The sequence below is a fragment of the Bidens hawaiensis genome, unplaced genomic scaffold, assembly GCF_021521415.1.
Source record: "Bidens hawaiensis isolate Kalapana, Puna unplaced genomic scaffold, B.hawaiensis_p1.1 tig00001035_1, whole genome shotgun sequence".
NCBI classification, from domain to species: Eukaryota; Viridiplantae; Streptophyta; class Magnoliopsida; order Asterales; family Asteraceae; genus Bidens; species Bidens hawaiensis.
This window is the reverse complement of record NW_027491061.1, coordinates 2691245-2709679: the sequence shown is the minus strand read 5'-3', so window position 1 is coordinate 2709679 and position 18435 is coordinate 2691245. Positions and strand designations below refer to the sequence as shown.

The 18435-nt window shown below is 32.3% G+C and overlaps 1 protein-coding gene across 1 annotated transcript; it reads right to left on the bottom strand.

Annotated features, from left to right (window-relative positions):
• Positions 1 to 11136: 11136 nt before the first annotated feature.
• Positions 11137 to 13614, bottom strand: LOC143556808 (mannose-6-phosphate isomerase 1-like). The gene is made up of 5 exons (XM_077046049.1): positions 13303 to 13614; positions 12890 to 13057; positions 12057 to 12236; positions 11720 to 11986; positions 11137 to 11631 (listed from the first exon to the last, which is right to left on the bottom strand). Exons 1-5 carry the CDS (start codon positions 13597 to 13599, stop codon positions 11317 to 11319), a joined length of 1227 nt encoding a protein of 408 aa, XP_076902164.1. The 5' UTR covers positions 13600 to 13614; the 3' UTR covers positions 11137 to 11316.
• Positions 13615 to 18435: the final 4821 nt, after the last annotated feature.

Here is an 18435-nt window from a genome sequence, read left to right as displayed (position 1 = left end):
AAGTGTTCCTTCTATGGATAGTATAGTGTTCCTCCTATGGAAATTATATATGGTAGGGTAATGGTAATGGTTCTTTTAATAAATATTACGTGACGATCCTCCTATGGATATTTATACAAGGTTAAGGTAGTAATATGTGTCTTCGGATACGGGAAGTAATATATGAGAATAGATTGTATGTTGCCTGATTAACTAGAACTCACTCAGCGTAGCTGACTTTTAGTATGCACGCAGGTGAGCTGATTATAGAGTTAGCATGAGGATGACACACGGCATGGATTGAACGGCTGGCATCTGAAGAAAGAAGTAAAAATGTTTTGGATATAAAGTTTTGTGTTATGGTATCAAAGAAAAGATTTAATGTTTTGTAACAAATGATTGATGTTTTATATTCCGCGAAAAGTTTTAATAAACTCTGATTTGAAAGACTGTGTTTATGAGTAAATCCGACGCTAAAGTAGGGCTACCGGGTTCGGGGCCTTACAGTAAGAGTATTCTACACAAACTTATACTATACCTACACATACTAGAAATGTCTGTACTATTTAAAATAACAACATTAATTATAAAAATCAATGTTATAATATAGTAGCTCAAACAATATACACAAATACCATTCAGCCCATTAGAGAAACTACACAAAATATAATGGCTCATGCTTAACCACTCAAAATATCAACACAAACTATACAACCAACGCAAAACATATAAATAATTTCAGAATTCCAACACAAATTAAATCGCAAATTTAACTTAAGCTCTATAGTTGTTAATCCTACTTAGTTGAGTCATTTGCAAAACAACGGCCCAAATTTCTTATCGACGTCCCCATATAAGTCTCAATAGTCTTTGATCCTGCCGAGTTCTCTGCAAAACCATAATCACAATTTTTTTATATATAACTAAACAAAATCACGATTACCTTCACAACTTAAACTCTGAACTTGCACACTCCTACGCATAATACATATAACTTACGCATCCTACACATAATCAAGAAAGAATATAAGATCAATTGCATGTTTAAAAATACAAGTAAAAGAAACGCCCTTACACAAAGGAAATCTGAAAATAGTATGAAAATTTACTACACAGGATGAGCAATAACTACACAGGGAATGATATGTACCTACACAGAAATATGTGTACCTACGTAGACATATCTATACTTACACAAATCTTCAGTGTATGTAAAACTACAGTTTTGAGTTTGATGTGTAACTACATAATATAGTTACAAACAAATCAAAACTTGGTTGTGTTGGAGATCGATTAACATCCAAAATGAAATAAAACATAAACAGTGATCCTTAACGAAAGAAATCTTTTTTTCAAGAAATCAAAATAAAAAAATGATTTAAGATTAAATTGTGTAGGTTTAGATGAACACCAAAGAAATTTCCCCAAATTTATATTATACCAAAAACCCTAGATTGTTCATCCCATATTAGTATTTAAGTCAACGAATTTATGATAAGATTCAGATTATGTATACATGTATATTGAATCCGAAAATTGCTCAATAAAGAAGACCTAACCTTTTCAATAGAAGATGCCTACACCAACAAAGCCCCAAAACGATGCGGTTCATCTGAGAAACACCCCTTTTATATACAAACTATAATTAATCTTCAAGAAAGTATTGCAGATTGCATGAATCGATATGAGCCTATGACGATTTCTTCCCACAATGTTAATTTTCAGGGCTTTTGATTATTTTATGGGAGATGATGGTGGTGTGAAACCTGGGTACAGCTTTCAATTAGATGTTACAGATCTGTGCATATAATGAAAAATACCACAATACTCTTTTGCACTAAAAGACATTAAAACAAAGGATTAAATAATTACGAGATTGCCATGTTTAATGTAGGCCATGGATCATAATTAATCAAGGGTTATAAAATACTTCTCGCACTTCTCTCTATAGAATCACTTCTCGCATGATCCATCCCCTATATATACATATATATATAAACTAGACGGGTGTCCGCACGATGCAGCGGGAAACACAGACCTTAGTAACCATGTAATATATTTATGGGTGTTTATTGTTTATTTGAACTCGTGAAACCGTTTGTTGGTATATTTGGATTAATCATTATTATTTTAAACTCAATTTGTTATCAAAGTACAAACCAAATCGGAACCAAATTGTTGATAATGATTCGGTTTGGTTGGTTTATATTTTCAATGTTTCGGTTTCAATTTTCGACGGCAAAATACAATTACTAATGATTTGGCTCACTGTTTAATTCAAAACGATCAAAATTGGACCACAAAAAATGTCATTTTTATAACTTAAACAAACTATGGCAATACCATACTCAAATTAAAGATAATAAACTGCTCATTTTTATAGTGCAAGTTTTTTTAAAAATATTATCAAAATTATGACCGTTTGAAAATCGTGGGGAAAGTTGGGTTAAAAGTGAAATTAAAAAGAGTAAATAGCAAAAGATAGAGGTTAAATTTGTAATTGTTCTCTAAATTTACAAATACTTGAATAAAGTTGAAGGACTAAGATTGTAACTATCATAGACAAAGATGTAAAACACGTGACATTTAAGTGTTCATTTACCACTTTGTCCCTCTTTATAGTTGTACCATGTGCTTAAGCAATTGTAAATCCCTTAAAATCTATCGTATTAATTTGTCTTTGTTTGGTGTATTATATATATATATATATATATATATATATATATATATATATATATGTATTGAATCATTTCAGAAGTTTTTTAACAGCGAGAAGTGAAGGTGTAACTCCATTAATCCCTAATTTCACTCCATTTCTTATGTGTGGGTGTGTTGTGTAGGTGCATATGTATGTGTGTAGGTACGTATGTTTGTATGTGTGTACTTATGTTTGTATATGTGTATGTATGTTTGTATGCGTGTAGATACATAGGTTTGAATGTGGCTCGATACATTTATGTGTGTGTAGGTAGGTTTGAATGTGTAATTAAGACATAAATACAACCAACCTACATATATGTATGTAACATCATATGAGAGGGAGTGAAATTAGGGATTAATAGAGTTATACCTTTACTTCTCGTACTTCTCGCTGTAATATCACTTCTCGCAAGATCCATCCCCTATATATATATATATATGAAGATATAATAAGAAGTAAATTTATCATAAGAAGTGTAGAAAGTGTGTTTTCACCATAAGATCTAATAAAACACATCGCATAATAAACACACCACAACTAAAATAAAACACACAGCACAATAACAAACAGTTTCCATATTCACCTTCAGATCAACATATCTAACGCATTAGATTATTTCTTACACTTTTTAGACACGCTACACTTCTTATTAAAACCTCACCATATATATATATATATATATATATATATATATATATATATATATATATATATATATATATACGCTACACTTCTTATTAAAACCTCACCATATATATATATATATATATATTTATATATATATATATATATATATATATATATATATTATAAAATGACATACAAATTTATAAAAGAAATAAATATATGTTAGATGTGATCAAGCAATTAGATATGAAATGAACTACTATATATTTTAACTGAACCAAACTGTATATAATTACTAGATGGGCGCTCGCACGATGCGGCGGAAAACAAAAATCCTAGTAATCATGTAATAATTATGGTTGTTCAGTGTTCGTTTGAAAATTGAAAACGTTAAACCAATCACTGCTTTTGGTCAGACGGTTTTTGAATGTTCAAACCACAGCAAACGGTTTGGTTTACGATTTATATCGAAATCGGCCATATAAAAACGGACCGGAAGGTAAAATTATTATTGAAGCTCAATGCGTGAAACCAAACCATTAGTAACGATTCAGTTTAAATTTTCAATGGTTCTGCTTCGGTTTTCATTGACAAAAAATCGAACCAACGGCTCATGGTTTAACTTAGAAACCATTAAAACCGAATTGTGAACACCTATATATAACATGATAATTTTTTTTTATTAAAAAAAAATTATAGCAGTACCGTACCCAAAATTAAAGACAATAAAATGCTCATTTTTATGGTGCAATTTTTTGAAAAAAAAATATATTAACGTATGAAAAAGTTACGGACATTGAAAAGTCGTTGGTAGGAAGTTAGTTTAGTATTAAAATTAAAAAAATAAATGAGTACAGATGAAGGTTCAAAGTTGTAACTATTTTATAATTTTATAAAAGTTGAATAAGTTGAAGGGGCAATGTTGTAATTATTTCTATGCATATTTTCTAGTGGACAAGTTTGTCCTTATCTTACATGCTATAAAAGGTATACCTTATACATTACAAGTTGTAAATCACTTAAATATAGGTGTCTTAATTTGTCCATGTCTCAGGTATTATATATAGGGTATGTCTGGCAAAGAGCTTTTAGGAGCTTTTTAAGGGCTTTAAGCTACAAACTTTTAGAAAAAACTCCTATCTAATAAGAAGTATTGTTTGGTAAAGGAGCTTAAAGCTTTTAGGGGATGAGAAAAAGCTCCAAATTGAAACGCTACTATCAGTAGCGTTTAAAATAATCTACAAGCTTCTAGGGTTGATAATTACCTAAATAACCTTCCAATTACTAATTCTATACGTTTCTGCAAGCAAGGTTTCGTAAATTCGTGATATAAAAGTTGTGAAAGTAAAGGTATGAAATCTGATCTTTGATTATTACTTGTTTCTGAATTCATTGATTATGCATAATTAAGCTATTACGATTTGATTTATGATTATAGATGATACGTAACCGTGTGTGACCGATGTATTAAAACCGGTATATGGAGTGCATAGTTAATTTAGGAATGATGTTAGGTATTATTCAATTATTTAGGCGTAGTATGGTGCCTGTGAATGGCATATAACTTGCTTGTATTATTATTATTATTATTATTATTATTTTGACAAATTAGTTTCATGAACTAAAGGAATGGTATGAAAGCCCTTTACTTAATCATGTCTCTGCAATTTAAGATTAATTGAATAATTGAGACACAATTGCTAGGTACTTCATCTGTAAGGACTATCAATAGTTGTGTATAGGTCAAGATATAGGGGTTCAAACGGTCCAAGCCTCTCGCGAGAAACTCGAGATCGGCTCGTGAAAAAGCTCGATGGAGCGAAGCTTAAACGAGCCCAAGCCTGAGCTCGAGCCTAAAAGAAAGCTCATTTAATAAACGAGCCCGAGCTTCACTTATCGAGCTCAAGCCTGCTCGCGAGCCTAAACGAGCATATCATTTATATATTTTTTATAATTATATATATTAATATATACATATATATTTAATTATTATTAATTAATATATATATATTTTTATGAAAAAAATTAACTAAATAACATATATTTTATAATATATAAAGTTATAATGATAATATCTATTCATATATAATTATAAATATATAAAAATTTATTAATAAATATTAAACGAGCCGAGCCCGAGACGAGCTCGAGCTTGAAAAACTACAAAACGAGCCCGAGCTCAACAAGGTTTGAGCTCGGCTCGTTTAACTTACACGGATCTCGAGCTCGGCTCGTTTCGAGCTATGTTTTGATGTGCTAAAAGTAGTCTAATTTTTATTAACTAAAAATAAGTTAATCTAGACACTAAGTAATAAATCTAGACTCTTAACTTAACTAAAACTACTAACCAGCAAGTGAACCGGTCGACTCTAGTACAACTAAGTAAGTTCGGATATCGAACCCACGAGACTCTTTAAATTACGTAACTAGCTAAATTAGACTCTACTAACTGACGTGGCTATTTATTTTATATATTAAGGGGGTTTATTATAATACTATTAATTTAAACTAATATTAAAATCTAATTAATAAAAAAAACAAGTAAAAACGAAAAGAATATTTTTAATTGATTTAAATAAGATGATGATGAAAAACCACCTAGGCTAGAATCCCCAAAGTTTCAGTTATCAATTTTTAGGAAAATGCTTGTTATGGAATTGGGATCATAAAACAATCACTTAAAAGAAAACCCGAACAGGACCCCTGACCCTTCAAGAAGACACCTATGGATTTCTATTAAGTTCTTAGAAATACCAATTTTAATATTAGACTTCCTTACGGTAATCAAATTAATTACGATAGAGTACCTTTATAGCGACATCCTACCTTACAGCGCGGAAATCAAAGGTAATTTGACAGACTTAATTGACTCGCTAGACAATATTAATTAATCAAACCTAGACGGACTCCTTACGAAGAACTAAATCTAGCAATCTCAAACAACAAAGATTTAGCAATAACTTATCACCTTACAGCTTTTTAGGTTAGCAGTACACTTTTATTCGTTTGACTAATAATAGTATTCCTATGATTTTATTCGAATTCAATCATAAACTAGTCAAAAACACACAGTAGATGACCTAACAAAATCCTATCATATGAAACAATCACCAAGGATAATGTGGAATAATAAAACTATAACAAACAAAACCAAGTGCGCATACGCATCAATCAAATAGTTTACTGAATCATAAAACCATAACGAAAAGCAAATTCCAAATAAAATAAAACTTCAACAATGGTTCATCACAAGCCTAGACAGTCTAATAAGTTTAGCATAGCATCTTAAAATCAAAGAAACAAAAATAATTAAGTTCAACAACCAAGCTCATGTATAAAAGAATAATTTCAAACCGAACTATGATGATGCTTGGTTGGGAGGTGTTGAAACCAAACGATCTTGGCTCGAACCAAAGTGTTCTTCTCTTGCGATCTTTGTCAACAGGGGACTGCCCTTTTATTTCTTTCGTCCCTGTTTCATCCGTAGCCTTCTATCCAATTCTCAGCCGTCAATAATATATTAATAACCATTTAACCACCACCGACTTAATTGTTTTTAGGGCCTCCTTATTCACAAACATTGACCATGGGCCTAACACTTTTAATTGAATTACAAGAATAAATAAAATTCCAACACAAATGTCCACGTGAGTTTTTTCCTATTTCTTGTATTCATCCCATTGTGGTTCTTCTTTTCACTGCTTTGTTTAAAACCACATATCCCACGTCAATAATCATTGGCTCATTTCCTTCTTCGTGTAATTAACTTTAATTGAATCATACTTCTCATTTGGTGGACCTGTAACAATACTTAATATTGAGAATCACTATATTACATAATATAATAAGTTTTGGTACATGTTATAGCCACATATTGTTGAGTTAAACAATTATAACTAGCACATTACATTAACATTTTCTAAAAGTAATTATTGTTGAAACTGTTTATCCATCTTAACTTGTTGTCTCATTAAACCATTAAAACTCAACTATGAACCAATTAAAAATAATATTAATACAAGCGAACTCAAACACTATTAAAATGTAGGAAATATTTATAATATATTATATATAGTTTAGCCCATATCAGTTTTCAAAGCTCGAGCTTGGCTCGTTTAATATTTATTAATTATTTTATTATATATTTTTCATTAGGTTTGTATATATATTTTTCAATATTAGTTTTATATATAAATGACAAACTTGTTTAGGCTCGCGAGCCAACTCGAGCTCGATAAGTGAAGCTCGGGCTCATTTGTTAAACGAACTTAATTTAAGACTCGAGTTTGGGCTCATGCTCGATCGAGGTTGTTTACGAGCCGATCTCGAGTAGCTCGCGAACGGCTCAACACGTTTGCACCCCTAAGTCTGGTATGACCGATAATCAACTTGCTTGTATAATTTGTGACAAATTAGTTCCATGAGCCAGAATGAAATAAGAAGCTCAACATTTGATAATCATGTATTTGTGAACAATCTATTTCATTAATAATTGCCTAATAGGAACAAAATCACCAAGTACTCAATTTGCAGGTATATCAACAGTGGTATTTACGAATGATTGTTAATCTTCCTAATTGTGATAAAACATAATTTCATATTAATGCATATTTATTAGATAAGTAGGTATTATAACCCGCGCTTTGCGCGGGTTTGTGTCCATAACAAAGTTGAGAGTAAAGTAAATAACGAAGATCATAAAGGTATATAGACTTGATCAGTCTAGAATTTCTTTTTCACATAGTAAACATAAAATAAAAGAGAGATGAAATAATAACAAAAACGATAATAGTTAGCATAACATAAACTATCAACTGAATACTCATAAGTAAAAAATAGCTAATACGTGGTAAGGCTAGGGCTTTAGGCCCGGTAAATAACCATCATGTTGTAGTTGGCACGATGTTGTAAGTTCTCAGCAGTGCGTACAGAGGACCCTGTTGAAATGCGGAGACGGGCCAACATCCGGATACTAATTTTAGTTGGGGTATTTTGATATTACTATAGTGACTATTATCATTTGTTACAATTGCTATTATTAATAAATCAAACCATTTTAAAAGTTTTAGTTTGTCAACAGTAGGTCCGAAAGCTCAATATTTAATCATCATCTTGTGTTTTTATCAAACTTGTTGAGCATGTAAGACCTGCATATTAACATATAGTGCTTGATTGGTTAAGTATCTCATCCTATAGCATCTTGCCTAATGAAAACTTGTTTAGTGAATTTAGTTTTTGATGATGTTTCCTTTTCCAGTTTATTATTTGAGTTAAATTGTGGACATATCGGTCAAACGGGCCCGTTTGTAAGTAAAAATTAGTTGAGTTAAATTGTGAACATATTTATCAAACGGGCTTGGTAGGAATTTTTGTGCTCATATCAACACGGGAAAGTCAAACGGGCCCGTTTGTTAGTACATATTAGTTGAGTTAAAATGTGGACATGTTGTGTTTAAACATGCTTAATATTTGTAACATATGTTTGTAGTTGATTTTAATTATTATTTTTTTTTAAATTGTGTATATACGTATGCACGATTATTAAATGGATTCCAAAAAAGAGAAAGGGAAAAGAGAAAATTGAACAAAAGAAATGGTATTAGAATTATGTCGGTTCTTAAACAAATATAGAACGAAGCATGGTCGAACTTCCTCATTCAAATGGGTTTCTCTTCAGCCAGAGTTTGAAAAGGTTATAAATCATAAATTCGTCAGTGACAAAGCTATGAAGAACAAATATAACCATATGAGAAAATAATACAACCTTTGGAAGTCACTTAAGAACGGAGAGACTGGTGTAGGCTGGAATGAAAGTACCAAGCAACTTAGTGAGAGAAGATGAGGAGTTGTGGTTCTTTGCAATGGATTTATTTGAAGATCCCGTGAAAAGAGAAATGTTAATAAATGTGCGACATGATCATAGTAGGTTAGCGTGGCTGCAACGAAAGCAAAGGCTCACCGACTAAAGTTTTCTTTGAGGATATGTTACAAAGACATTATTGTCTCTGTTTGTTTAAACTTTATTTCTTTTAGATTGATTTATTGTTTTTACCTTGATGTTTTAGTGGCACGAATATATAAGAAGTTATTTGATATCTTTTTATTTTAATTTTTATTTATTTGAGAATATTATTTACATCTTTATATGTTAAGCTATTTATGTGTTTATGTTTTAGCTAGTTATGTGTTTATATGTTAAGCTGATATTGAATTTGTTACCAGGGTTATTATGAATAATGAAACAAGCAAGAAGAAGCACAAACTGCATTGTTAAAAATTTTTGTTGGATTCAACTTATGCAGGTGATCTAGTTGCTGCATACGATTATAAGCATATATACAAGGAACCATGCATGGCATCATCACAAACGGGGCAGGCTTGGATAATGGAAGTTTTAAATGGAAATCCTATACGATGTGTAAATGCATTCAGAATGCATCCAAACGTGTTTATGAAATTATGTAGGGAGCTTGAATCAAACTATGGATTGCAGTCGAGTGATAGAATGTCAACTTGTGAGAAGGTAGGGATATTTCTGTATACATTGGCATTGGGGTTATCTAACACGGATGTTGGGGAGCGTTTTCAATGTTCTGGGGAGACTATTAGTAGAGCATTTCATAAAATTCTAGAGGCAATAGCCGGTAGAGATAAAGGTTTTCAAGGTCTAGCACGTGACATTATAAGACCAAAAGATCCAACTTTTGAATTTGTACCACCTCAAATCTTGAACGACAAAATATGCATGCCGTATTTCAAGGTATTGAATTGATTAATGTCATTCATGCTTGTTTATCTTGGTACGTAACTAATTTCTAATTTAGGATTGTATCGGATGTATTAACGGTACACACATAGGGGCCTGCATCCCAAAGAGTCAACAACTACCTTATATTGGTAGGAAAGGGGTACCAACTTTCAACTTAATGGCAACATGTGATTTCGATATGTATTTCACATTCGTATCGATCGGATGAGAGGGTTCAGCACATGACACACGTGTTTTCATTAACATGACCCAGGATAGTAAATTCAACTTCACACACCCACCTGAAGGTAATATTTAAAATTGTTTAAACATATATATGGAACTGTTTTATGTTATTTTTAATAAATCCCAACGTCTTTTGTTTTTCAACTCCTTTATCAGGCAGATATTATTTGGTTGATAAAGGATATCCAGGCAGAAAAGGATACGTTGTTTCATATTCCAAGACAAGATACCATCAATCTCAATTTCAAAGAGAGCCCCCGAATAATATGCAAGAAGCTTTCAACCGTTCACATTCATCTTTACGAAGTTATATTAAGAGGTCATTTGGAATTTTGAAGAAAAGATTTAAGATACTTGGTACAATGCCCAAGTATAGCGTTCAAACTCAAATTGATGTTATCATGGCCACATTTGCATTGCATAACTATATACGTAATCCTTAAGAAGATATCATGTTTACTACAATGGAGCAACATCCAAACTACATAGTACGAGATGAACTTCATGATGTTAGTAACCATGACACAAGCACTAATGGTCTATTTGAAGGAGCAACGAATGAGATGAAATTTGTTCACAACAATATTGCTACTTTGATATGGAATGCACGACAATAACGATATAACAATATTATATTTTATTCTCGACTGTTTGGTATTGACTATGTTTTATTTAATTGAAAATAACCATGTTTTATTAATCAGAGAAACACACACACACACATATATATATATATGTATATATGTGTGTGTGATTACATTTAGTATTATGTTTTTTAGTTATTTAGCTATTTCTATTTTAGTCATTTTATACATTTATTAAAAGCTTCAGCTACTCTACCAAACACCTAAATATATCTAAAAAACTACAGCTACCAGCTTCCAGCCACCGGCCAGTATAAATATAAATATAGTTATATTAAATACCATTATAACCAAACCCCCTTATTCTGTAAACGTAAGGAATAAACATAAATGTACACGAAGAATCATTAACCCGCTCTTCATACTCCACATCAAGGGTTCAAAAGCACCTTATTATTCACTCCCGCTCGATACACCCGCACCTCAGATTCACTACTCACCTGAACCTCAGTTCCCGCAGGTGCAAACAACGCATCACCTTCCGACACCCCATCTTCACTTGTTGGGGTCAGCATCATTCCTTGACCTGAAATGACCACGAAAACAGATGGACCCGGAAGCGCAGGAAACACAACCGAACCACCTTGGTTAACCACACATTGGTCAAGCTCAAACTCCTCAAAAGGCGGTGTGTATCTTCTCACATATTGGTTTATAGGTACACCTTTCAAGATCTCGGGTAACCCCTGTAATTACAATATACAACAAGTGAAAATGCAACATTTGACTTGATACACAAAAAGTCTGACTTTTTGTTGTTGGTTTTAAGGTTACCTGTTTGTATGTGAGCATGGAACATAGGGTTTTGACATCCATGTATTTTGGAGTGAGGCCTGCACGGACCACGTTATCAGAAGTTGCCATGCACTCAATACACTCGCCGTTTAAATACGCGTGTGGTTCGTCTGCGCCTATGTATAAACCGTCACCCGGTTCGAGTTTGACAAGATTAAGGAGAAGGGAGGCTAACACCCCGACATCATTCGGGTACTGTTTTTCAAGCTTCAACACAAGTTCTTCTTTGCTAGTTAACTGCCTTGTCTAAAAAGGGAAAAAAATATAATAATTATAATTTTTGTGGATTTTCGTTTTATACCGAAAGTGGTTATACCTCGTTTTCTCTGGTTAGACGGTTGACCAATTTTGATAGAGCTTTGGAAATCACGTCTCGGTCAACTGACATGAGTTTAGTGAATATTGACCGAAGATCTCGTCCTTTGACCTCACCAACAGAAGTTTTGCTGACCGCTACGTTAATCTCAGGAACCGTTTCAAGCACAACATCAAGTTCCTACAATAGATCACAAGCTTTGTGAATACGCTAGCTATAGTGAGTCAATCACCGCGTTAAGAAGCAGAAATAGGAGTAATTGACTAACTAAAAGCCCGAACCGAGAGAAATTAAACGAGCTCCAGCCTAAAAACAAGCTTGTTTAACAATGAAGCCCGAGCTGCAGTTATCAGAAGCTTGGCTCGCGAGTCTAAACTAACATATTATTTATATATAATTGTATTTAAAATATTGAATATTATTAATTTATATAAGGATATTATCATGCATAAAGTTATGAAAAACATAACTAAATAATATACATTATATAATATATTTATTTTTAATTGTATATATAAAACGGTATATCTTAGTTCTTGATTAAAAAGTCAAACTTTTGAATTTTTCAAATGAAAAATAAGATTTTTAACTTTGAAATTGATGCAAATTGACAAATTGTAACTTATCAATAACAATTTGGAAAGAACAAACTTGAACAAAAATCTATAAGTTAAAACTTAGTAAGAAAAGTATCAAAGTTTGAATAATTTCAAGTCGACCTTTGACTTCTTTACAGTCAATAGTCAATACCTATAAAACCTAATTAAAACTCCAAATCTGTAAAAGCTCAAAATCACAAGACAAGAACTGGATATGAAATCGAAATAATATACCTCTGAACTAATGAATCCGCACAAGGCCTCAAACTCGGTTAACGCAAGCGCCATTTCAGGTTTGTGATTGGGATCCTTATAAATGTCCGGTTGCGTCTCATGAAGAAACTCAGCTAATTCCTTATCTGGATGAGCCTGTATTGACAATGATCTACCCACAGAAAGAACCTGGTACATAAACACATGACACGAGTAAGATACAAAACCAGTTAAAATAAATGTAATAATAACAAATTAACAATAATTACTGTAATTTGATCAGTGTGGAAATGATATCATATTCATCTGACTTAGAATTTGATCAAACAAAATATAGAAAGACGAACAATTGGAATCATGTAAAAGACAATTAATTTCCACAAGCATAAGTAAAGAATTTGATGATCCAGCAATCGAAGAAAGAAAATAAATACCTTAAGCAGGAAGGGAAGATCAGTAGCCCACTTACGAAGAACAACATCACCCAAAAGGCAGGGGTTTTGCATAACCCACGACTTCAAAGCGAGCCCATCAACGAACGATGGCCCAGAGACATGGGTCCCCATCCAAAACTCAGCGTAATGCTTCTTCTCGTCAATCTGACCGCCAGAGTTCCTCTCGAACAGCCTTGCCACTCGAGAATCGTACCCAATTCGACCCCAATCGTAATTCTGGACGGAACATTTGAGTTTCAACAGCCCTGTGCTGTTGGTTTTATTCTTCTCATCCATGGTTTACTACTGATTCAGAAGACGAGATTGATAGAATTATTTAAAGACGAGTAGAGAGAGGGAAAAGTGATGACGGTGTCATTCTCTGCAGTTTCAAGTCATCGGTAGTTGGGAATATGACTAACAGATTTGCATTGGAAGACTCATCCATAACTCATGATATTTATACAATTTCTCCCTTTAGGTTTTCAACATTACACAAAACCACCACTTTGTTAAACCAAATATATATATATATATATATATCTTCCTTTTCTTTTAATCTTTTTATTTTTAGTTTTTATATTTACAAATTAAGTGCAAAATGACACAGAAAACATCATAAAATAGTAATCAAGGTTCCCGTATAATCACTTATTATTTTTTAAGTCTTTCAACCTTAATTTACTTCTTTCTTCTTTATCAATTAGCGGCAGTCAGGTCTGCTTTTCTTTTTTTGTTTTATTCTTGATGGACAACAAATTACTTAATAATTTTTGTTATTAGTAACTAAAAAAGAAAAGAAAACTCAAGTGTAATAATTGCATAAGAGTGAAACAACACACAAGTTTGGGTGACGTTACTGAAACAAAAGGGTATGAGTGACTTTAGTGGAATAAATGGGAAACAGTGTCTGATACTTAATACATATTTACTCCACAACTATGAGACATAGCTTTAAAATTGAGTATGAAACTTTGATTACATGTATATGCTGTATATGCATCATTGCACATCCTTATGGGTGATATATGTTCAAATTTGAAAAGTTTGTTAAATATGAATAACTATATCAGTCACAATAACAATAAGGGAAGGGGGTGGTTCCAAATCCATCATCCACCACACCCAATGGTATGGTGACACCTTACCCTACCACATTCCATCACTAATGATGGAATTTAGTGGGGGTGGTGTTAGTGTGATGGCTTTGTAACACGTGATGGTGATCACGCTAACCCTCTCATCACGCGTGATGAGAGGGCTGGCGGCGGTGTTTGTGATGCCATCTAGCGTGATGGGAACCCGTCCCCTCTAAGGACAACGATAATAAGTCAATTTAAACCTTTTAAAAGTATTGAGCACAAAACTTTAAAAAATATATATATATATATTTTATTAGACTTTATATCTAATTACTTTAGTTGAATGATAAATCTTCAGCAATATCTAGGGCTGTAATGTGCAGGTCGATTTAAAACATTTCCAATTTGGTTAATGTCAGATGTTATGCCCAAAATAGATTCGAGTTAAGACAAATCTTTGATCAAAAGTAGGTTCGGGTGAAAACAGGTTCGGACCAAAATATGTCCGGGCTGACCAGAAGGATGGTAAGGCTTTTTATCATCAATGTAAAAAGAACATAAACAACTCTTACGCTAAACCATAAAAACATTGATGATGAACAAAACTAATGATTCAACTGTTAAACTAAAAAAAGGCTAAATTCGAAGGGGTTATGCAATAAGAAAACAAAAAATCAAACCTGCCTTCAATTCTTCTTGCCCGTGCTTTAATCGACAGCTGATGTCTTTGTGTCTGAGACTCCCGATGTCTATTATAAAAAAACCCTAAGCCACTATCTTTTCAACCCAATTTGACCTTGTATTTCTTAATTTACCATCGGGTTGACCATATATTTTTTTTAATTTTATCTAAAACCACCAACGATAGATTATAAATAGCCCAAAACAACCCATGTTAAATCCGATCTAAACATGTATTTCGGAATCTGATTTTTAATTCATTTATAAGATGTTAATGAAACAAATATTTATTTACACATGCAAATGCTAGTGTGACTTTAAGAATGTATAAGTTAATAATTGCGTGTGATATATCTTCATGTGATTAATTATTACTTATGTCAGATAGAAAAATAAATTTACTTTTTTTATTAAATTTGAATATGCAAGGAATTAAGTGTACTTGAAATTAATATTTGTTTGGAAATTCAATAAGGAAAAAACAAAAAGAGAGAAGGTAAGGATCATATAATACATTTTATATTCGAACTTAGTAAGATGTGTTGTATATATGTGGTAAGTTTTTCAAAATCCTTCAACGATCAGTTGCATTAACGACGTTAAAAGAAAATCATATAATACATGTGCATGTCTTTTGTTAAATTATCATAATTATGTATGTATTTATTTTTATTTATTTTGAATCTGATTTATTTTTATAGTAATAACTTTCATCCCAAAATACATTTTGTATGAAATAGGAGGGCCCTATACAGATAATTATAAACAATAAGGGTGGTTACTGCAATTTGGTGGCTGGCATGGGTTGTTACGTGCGCAACCATAAATATAGCGGCGGGTCGGTGGCCAGTAGTGGTGGTGGGATGGCACGTTCTAACGCCGTGAGCAGTTGCCGTTAGAATTGACGGTTGGACACACTAATGACCGGTTATGCTATTGGGTCTACCTTAGGCCCACTTGGGTGGCACATTTTTAATTGTGGTTTTGTGATGGATATATCTTACATGCTTGCGTGGCAATTGTTGATATTTTGACTTTTAAAATATCATTGTCAATTTAATTAAGTATTTTGTTTTTTAAACAAATTAATACCACGTGTGTTAAAATATATTTTATTAAATCTGGTATTTTTATTGTGAAACATAAAATTATTATTATTATTAGCTATCAATATATTGAGTGTGAGCTGAAATGAGATTTGAATGCAAAGAAAAATCCTTCTCTTTGATGTATATTCTCGAAGGTCTTTGTTTATGGGCAGGTGTAAATGAATCAATATTATAAATAAAAAATATAAAGTTAGAATATAAATGTGAGAAGAATTTTTGACCATACAGATGAACTTTTAAAAATAAATTTTTAAAACATAATAAAAAAATCATAACTCAAAATATAGATAAAAAACGAAAATACTAAAATGTTTCTGTCATCATTCCCGTTAAAAAATATAAAAAAATAAAAATAAAATAAAATTGACGAAATGTAACATCTATGGATATTTTCTTACCTTTACATTGTTTCACAAGTAAGTTTATCAAGTTCTTTTAAATTGTTAATAAAACTCTTACTTTTTGTTTTAAAGATTATGATGATCATGTTATTTCAAGAAATCACAATTACTTTCTCAAGATCTTGAATCAAAAGTATAATTTTTTCTTGAACTACAAATATTTTTATGATCTTCAAAAACTCATAAAGTTATCACAAAATATAATATTTACACTTTAAAGCCTATACTTTCATAAATGTCAATAAACATCCTAAACTATAATATTTACACTTTGAACCATATACTTTCCTAAATGACAATAAATACACAAAACTATATGATATTACACTTTTAACCTCGTACTTTCTGATTAATCAAAATCATTCTAAAACATTTTGAGTTAGTATACAAATAGAGTATAAACCGGGTATGTATGTATCTGACGAGCAAACGGTTCTGCCTAAGGCAAAAGTGGCGTAAATAATCCTGTTGGACCCGTGACTCTTACCTGGGAATCAACTTGCTGGAGGTCATGCTCTTGGTTTAGAACATTATAGTATGCGACATTCTAACTAATGCAAAAATCAAAACTTAATCTAGGGCATCCCGTGACCGGTTCAACTAACTCTTGCTCGTGTTCGTGTTCATCCATCAAGCAAGGTGAGTTCATAGCCCCTTTTACATGTTTTAAATATTTTATACTTAGGGGTGGAAACAAGCAACTTATTTGTTCTATGTTTTATAAATGCTATTTGATTGAAGCTTTATTCATGATATTCATTATGTATGATCATTACAAGCATATACTTAATCGCATGTACAACCATTAACTTGTTAAGCTTGTGGTAGTATGATCAGGGGCGTATCTATATAGTATCTTACGGGTTCACGGGAACCCACTGAGTTCCGAAATTTATATAGAATATAGGTATAATTTATGAGAGTGAACCCTTAGAGTGAACTCATGCACAATCTATAACTCTGGTATGGTGGTAATACTTCCCCCTTTAATCTCGCCACCCCTGCTGTTGACCCGGGTTCGATTCTCAACCACAGCTCTGAAATTTTTTTATTTCCCATTTTTTCCTTTTTTTTAGTCCAGCAAAGTAATTTAGAGTTATATTACTTTTTACATCTACCCTAACCCCCCAGCAAAGTAAGTTACGCTAACACACATCATATCAAATACCTTCCTGCAGCTCAAACCCTAACCCCCCCCCTCTCACCACCACCGCAGTCCACCGGTGGTCGCCAGCGCCCGTCTCTTTTTCCGCCACGACGTCCTCGTCTCCTCTGCCTTCCTCTCCATCCCTATTCTCCATCTTTCCTTCACTCACAGTAAGGTATACTTTGATGTTTGATTCAATTATTATAGTTTATTTACTGAAATTACAATTAGAAAGTATAATTATGTTGAAGTTTGTTAATTGAATTAGAAAATTAGTGATGTTTAATTTTGATTTGTAGGCATTATGAATATTAAAAGATATTTATCAAGTGAACCATCAAACATTCAATCATCTTCAAGTAGTAAACAACCCTCAAAAATAGATTTGAATGACCTTCCGTGGGATCCTTCGGAAAGGAAACCAATTTCATCTTATCATCCAAGTCAAAAAGATAAAATTACAAGAACTTATTTGCTTAGAGGTACATGTCAACCAGCAGAGCATGAGTTTCCACAAACAGATTTTAGTGGTAAAGCAAGACGCTTTAATAAGGATTGGTACACACAAGAGCATGGAAATTGGTTGGAATATAGTGTCAAAACGGATAAAGTGTATTGCTTATATTGTAACTTGTTTAAGGAAATTGAACACAATGATGCTTTTGTGAGTGAAGGGGTACGATGTTGGCATAGAATCTCAAGATTTACAACTC